Source organism: Eufriesea mexicana, unplaced genomic scaffold (assembly GCF_001483705.2).
Source record: "Eufriesea mexicana isolate 0111107269 unplaced genomic scaffold, ASM148370v2 scaffold77, whole genome shotgun sequence".
Classification (NCBI taxonomy): Eukaryota; Metazoa; Arthropoda; class Insecta; order Hymenoptera; family Apidae; genus Eufriesea; species Eufriesea mexicana.
This window is the reverse complement of record NW_016908244.1, coordinates 666,622-672,722: the sequence shown is the minus strand read 5'-3', so window position 1 is coordinate 672,722 and position 6,101 is coordinate 666,622. Positions and strand designations below refer to the sequence as shown.

The 6,101-nt window shown below is 47.5% G+C and overlaps 1 protein-coding gene across 1 annotated transcript; it reads right to left on the bottom strand.

Annotated features, from left to right (window-relative positions):
- Positions 1 to 2,652: 2,652 nt before the first annotated feature.
- LOC108554803 (glutamate receptor ionotropic, delta-2) lies at positions 2,653 to 5,434 on the bottom strand. Its single transcript, XM_017910196.1, has 8 exons — positions 5,269 to 5,434; positions 4,596 to 5,092; positions 4,197 to 4,523; positions 3,820 to 3,976; positions 3,547 to 3,755; positions 3,389 to 3,478; positions 3,120 to 3,277; positions 2,653 to 3,028 (listed from the first exon to the last, which is right to left on the bottom strand). The coding sequence occupies exons 1-8, from the start codon at positions 5,432 to 5,434 to the stop codon at positions 2,653 to 2,655; spliced, it is 1,980 nt and encodes a 659-aa protein (XP_017765685.1).
- Positions 5,435 to 6,101: the final 667 nt, after the last annotated feature.

Below are 6,101 nucleotides of genomic sequence, written 5' to 3'. Positions count from 1 at the left end.
CATCTTTCATCGACGCTCGTAATCGTCCCGGCTCATTACGAGTAGGTATACAGATGCAATTAAGCGTAAATGGTAAGAAGCTGCATTTGCAAGAGGATACAATGCTGATCTCGATTCAAAGACGCTCGCAGCGCCGAGGAATCCCACGCGGTCGTCGATCCGCGTATGCGTCGATGTTAATTCTTCGCAATTTATATCCACGTAGTTAAGTAGTCGTAATCGTAGCGGCGTATTTCGTTGAATATGAACGGCGTACATGCGTTTCCAGGCGGCAATGTGCCAATGTACACGCTAATAGCCACCCACGGTTTCGAGCATGGTAATGAACTCCTCGGTAGTCGCAATACCGGATTTACGAGACAAACGGATCGATCCGACGTGTTTCTCTCTTACCAGTCTCTCGATAAAGTTGTTCCCGGGGTTCGTTATTAACGGTTGCGTCCGTTTGCGCGATTTCTCTGCGAGATCCACGGCTCGTACACCTACACGCGTAAAAAGATACGCGCATCGTGGTCCCGCGGCGGCGAATAAATCTATCGAGAATAAATCTAACCCGTCGAATTACGAAATGATAAATCTTAATTCGGTTCTTCTCGCTGTGATGGCGGTTCCATTCCAGTTACTACGGCACACCGCGCGTTTGCTCGCGCCGCCGACACATTGTATGCGACTACGTTTCACCGCGGAACTTTCTGCGAAGCAGACCCGTCATCGGGCATCATTGTTTCCTCTCTGACAATAGTCATTATCGGCGGGCATTATTGTTTCCTGGTTCGCAATTGTTTTTTAGCTATCATTGTTAACGTGGAGTAGAAGCCGCATAGCCAGCCTGGATGGCACGCGGCGCGATAATAATGGCATTCTGGACAAGCCCAGAGATGACACAACCTGCCAACAATGGCTGCCACGTGCACCGCGACTAAACAGCAAAATAGATTCTTTCAAAATCTATTATACCGTTGGACGTCGATTACGATCGATCGATCGATCGTCCGCAGCCGCGGTGCATATAAATCGGCGAATTCGAGGCCGTCCGGTCTGCGATCAACTGGCGAGCAGAGCAGTCAGGCACGCTGCCAATGATATCCTCTGTAACGTCGTGCGCATCTGAACGTCTAAAATTCAGCTCGGGTCCGCTGTCGCTTTCGATTAACGCGAGTCGTCGTCATCGACGTTAGTCATCTCGAAGGCGGTCGATTCCTGTCCGAGCGCATTTCGCGCCTTGATGCCAAGGCTATCCGGTTCTTCCCGTCGGCGACGAGAAAGGAAAGAAGAGAAAAAAAGGGAGAAGAAAAGGAGGAAAAGAGCGTACCCGGACCGAGAATAAGATCGGCGGAGATCGCTGGAAATTAACGTCTCGCGACTGATCCAGTATCCTTGCCAAGAGCGGAAAGAACGTCCGAGCACGGTCCGTGACCGAACTTGCGGTTTCCCAGAGGCGCCAGCGACGCTCCGTCGTCGTCGGGATGGTAAACGCGAAACCCAACCCGCTGACGTTCAACCCCTGATATTCGAGATCCGATCGAGCCCGAGGAATTCCCGTTGTACCTGAGCTTGACAGCAGGGGATCGCGACGCGTGCGTGTAACTTTTTTCTAACGAGGCAAAGGTCATTTCCGGCCGTACGAAAAGCGGAAACGCAGCGCGTGCTCGTCCGTATCCGGCCTCCGCTCCGTCGCTCGAGCTAACTCGCTAGCATCCAGGCTACCTGGCCTTTAACGCTGCCGATGCACCTTTGTTTACCCGCCAACAGTGGTACACCTCCAAGTTGGCCGTTGTCCGCGCTATTTTCGTTTAGCAACGAGTCCAACGACCCAACCAGTTGTTCTATATTCTACGCGTTACGAAAAGAACTTCGAAATTGTGCGAGTATAGGGAAAAGAGGAGCAGATATAGAAACGTTGCTCTTGTTTTTCCTATCGATCAAATCCCATACGATTGCCGTACACGTGTCGAAACGTAGACATCCCTGTTCCACGGGGTGAGAATAAAGATAACCTGTAGATACTGGCCGATTCACGTGGGAAGATAGTCACGTGGATGAATTTCTCCAAAGGTCTTAGGTCGAACGTTTCGTACGAATCTGCATGTCCCTACCGCTAACGCGATCAGCGGTTAATTACCGCTCTTGCGCAAGCAAGCTCTGGGTTACCTGCCTTCCTCGACGTCGTTGCCCCAGCTTTTTAACCATGCCAGATTTAACGCGATACCGATCCTTTGAATAAAGGATCCTGCTCCCTGCTCTTTGGATCCCTGTTCCATCCGGTTACCGCTAATTCAGCCGATTTAATCGCTATCGCCGGTCGTTAATGGGGATCATGAGACACGGGCCACCTTTGCCGGCGAATTTCTAGCAGCCTCACCGACGATACAATAGCCGACCACGTTTTATTCGACGAATCAATAGGAATCGAGTTACAACGGTGTTTAACCCGATTAAACGGTAGCACTGTTCGGAACGTGCATCGGTTCTCGCTAAATCACACCACGCACACGATACGCGGAAATTTGCAACTAATTACACGCGATCTAACGACGCTACTGTCACGCACGGTGAAAGTAATTTCACGGCTGATGGGAATACGTGACAAATTAACGAGATTAGCCTAATCGATGAACAAGAAACGTGCGAGGATACGTTGTCCTTTCATTTTCAAATGCGACTCCCGAATTTTTGATTGTACAAACTTTCGTTGAATATTATTTTCGATCGGTAATTTTCCTTGAACGGAAGCGTATCTTTCACGAAATTTCCAGCTCGCCTCTCGCGATTGTTATCACGGTCGGATGATTTTCGCGAGAAGTCGAACCGGAAAGTCTCTTTGCGCTCGCTGCTCCATAGGTTATGGTACACTTTCTCGAGCATCAGCAAGAAACAGCTGAAAAGCACTCCACCGGCCAGGACGGCTAAAATAGGCGCGATTCCACGCAAAGTAACACTAGTGTACCCTTTGTCGCGAGAGTCTTTGGTTACGAGAAACGTGTTCCTTAATCTGACCAGCATTCCGTTGTCTTTGAATCGCTGTAAACTAAAGGTATTCACGAGGACCATTAGCGTAACTCGTTCTAAAAGAAAGTTCGTGGTAAGTAGATTCGCATAAAGCAAACTCGTGTATTTACTGATAATTCACCAGTCCCGTGTATGGGCTGTCCTTATTCAAAACTAGTGCCAAACTGTCGATTTTGTCCGCCTCGATATGCGCAGTTTCGCACGGTAAGCCGCTGATACCGTCCTTTATTGCTTCGGTTAAGTAGAATCCTACCTTCTCGGTGCACACCTGTGGCCATTAATCATCAATTTCACTGGCAGTTGAAATATTCCAGGCTCCAATACGATTAGAATTGGAATTTTCAAACTAGAACGGGTTTACCAGTTTCGTGGACGTTACCTGGGCAAAACCATCGTGAATCGTTAAAGGCAGGTCCTCCTTCCTCTTCAAGAGTTTCTTCACCTTCGAGAATAGGCTAGTGTTCGCTGACTGAAATTACATATACGTTGCACTAGTTGTTCGACGTGGTTTCGCGTGATTGCGCGCTCTGTTCTTACGATTATCATGTCGTAGTCTGCGCTGTTTTTGAACACTATTAATTTGTACGAGCCGTAGTTGGCGAATTCTTCCATGGTGGTGAAAGGTAAGGTAACCGTGGAAACCGTGAGGAAACTGATCAACGAAGCGGAGTAAGCCGACAGAATGATCAACGCGGACAGGAAAATCGATAGGAAAGCTAATCTCATCGACGACTGGCTCGGAAATTCTGAAACAGGGAACCAGTGTTTACGAAAACATCTCCCCGTCGTGTTCCTGCGTTACCTGATTACCTGATAGACCCTGCTGACAGTAAATCCCCCAAACGCTTATATAATGGTCCGACAGGATTCTCATTACGATACGTCCTTTCGTCTTCATGACGGTAAGAAAAATCGGAGTCGACACGATGAGACATATTATCACGACCCAAATGTCTGTGCGGAACGTCTGCAAACGAGAATCCATTATGACGTGACGTCGATTCTACGCGAAAATTGATGCGTGCAACCATTCACTTTGAAAGAGAGAGAGAGAGAGAAAGAGAGAGAGGAGAAACGAGCAAAGGTGAAAGAGAAAAAGGAAGGAAAAAAGGAAAGCGATATTAGCATTGATTTTCGCGCGATAGTGACAGGTAAAAAGCAACAAAATATTCCATCGTGAAAGAAACCTTAAAATATGCAGACCACTGTACAGATGAACCATCGGGTTTCTTAAAGTATATCTTATTAGGCGAAATAATTAATGGCAAGGTAAAGTCGACCACGTCCAGTCTGTGATTAGTCATGCTGAACTCTGCGACACCAAAGTCTGCCCTCTTCGACACCACTTCACCTATCAGACCTGTCCAGACCTTCTCCTCCTTGTTCCAACTACCGTACGCCGATATGGAGCTCGTCAATTCGATCCTGAAGTTGATCGATTTGCTCAGCTCGATGATCACTTCGCCGAAGAAATGCGATAGCACGCCGTTCTTCATCTCGACGAACGGTGAATCCTAGAATTGTAACGCACGATCATAATTCCCGTGGAAAAGTCTTTCCCTGTAGCGAGATCGTGCACCACCCACCTCAATAAACGACACGCGCATCGTTTCTCCAAACATGTTGTTCCTCCTTACGTACAAGCAATCTCTCGACCTCAGGTTCAATCCTTGACCGGACTCCCAGCTGGCCAGATCGTAGAATCTGGTTCTGTTATCGCGCAACGAGTACCATTCTCTCAAAATCGGCTGGTCGTAGCAGAGCACCAGCATCTCCGTGTCGAACATTAGATTAAAGGGATTGCCAAGAGGATTCTCGCAAAGGTTTCTCGTTAAATTGCCTCGATACGGCAGAAACATCACCAGCCACACGGGGAAAGAGATATCGATCTGTCCGGTGGCCATCGAAAACTCGTCCACGGTCTCCTTTGTAGCGAGAATAACGACGTACAATGGACGCGTGATGTAACCTTGGAATTTCCTTGCCTCTCGTGACAGTTCGGAAAAGCTTACGATCATGGTGAAGATGCCTCGTTGAGAGAAAGCCCGGGACCATATATAAGTCAGGGCCGTTTGATTGGGATCTGAAACGATAATTCCCCGAGGTTCGCCTGCTTCTTTTTCAGGAAGAAAGTATACTGCGCGGGAAACATAACGGTCCGATATTGATTGCGCATTTAAAAGCTAATTAATTCAAGCGATACAGTTAAGTCTACCACTTTCACACGTACGATTTTCGAGAAGAGTGAACAACACTCACCGGTATAGCTGTCCGAACGTACGATTATGATGCAGGTCGTTCCGTAATAGCTATGAACGTCGGCAATTAAAAGGATATACTTATGAGCATCGTGTATGTCCATCGGGAACACCGAAACGGATAAGGCTAGCAGTGCGACGATCGCGTAACGAGTTATTCGCGACATTGCGACAAATTTTTAATTATTATCAACGTTCTTCGATACTTCCTCTTCGATCTTGATAACCTATCGACGTCGTGTCGTGTTCACCAACGTGTTCGCGTTTGCAAATTTCTGCAATCGACCAACTCGATAATGCCCTGTTCCCTTTCGCGAAGCTCGAACCGCTTCAAATGGTTAACTGAACTAAAACACGGAAAAACCGTAACCTCGGGTTACATCGGGATTTATCGGATTTACAGATCTAGGGACGTGGATAGCATCTCATTAGGGACCTAATGGGCCACGGTATGCATCGGCTGTGCAATCGTACAGATTACACGTGCACGAATTGTCACAGAGAGATTACATCGACAGGCATAGGCGTGTTCGCGCATGTAAACGTATTCCTCCATCGGAATATGTGTGCCGTGATTTATCGAATGCTTTCATAGGTGTCGTCGTTCGATATTGCACTTTTGCATCGTCACGCACGAGGGGTACAAAGAAAACGCGAAATTTCTTCCTATCCTAACCGTTCCATTCGCGTTGCCTTTAAACCGATTTACTCGTAATTCGGGAAACGTGCGATTAATTATACAAATGCTCACTCTCGTGTTACTTGTTCTTTTATTGTAACAAACGATGGAACCGAAGATGAAATCGAAACACACACACACACACACACACATAT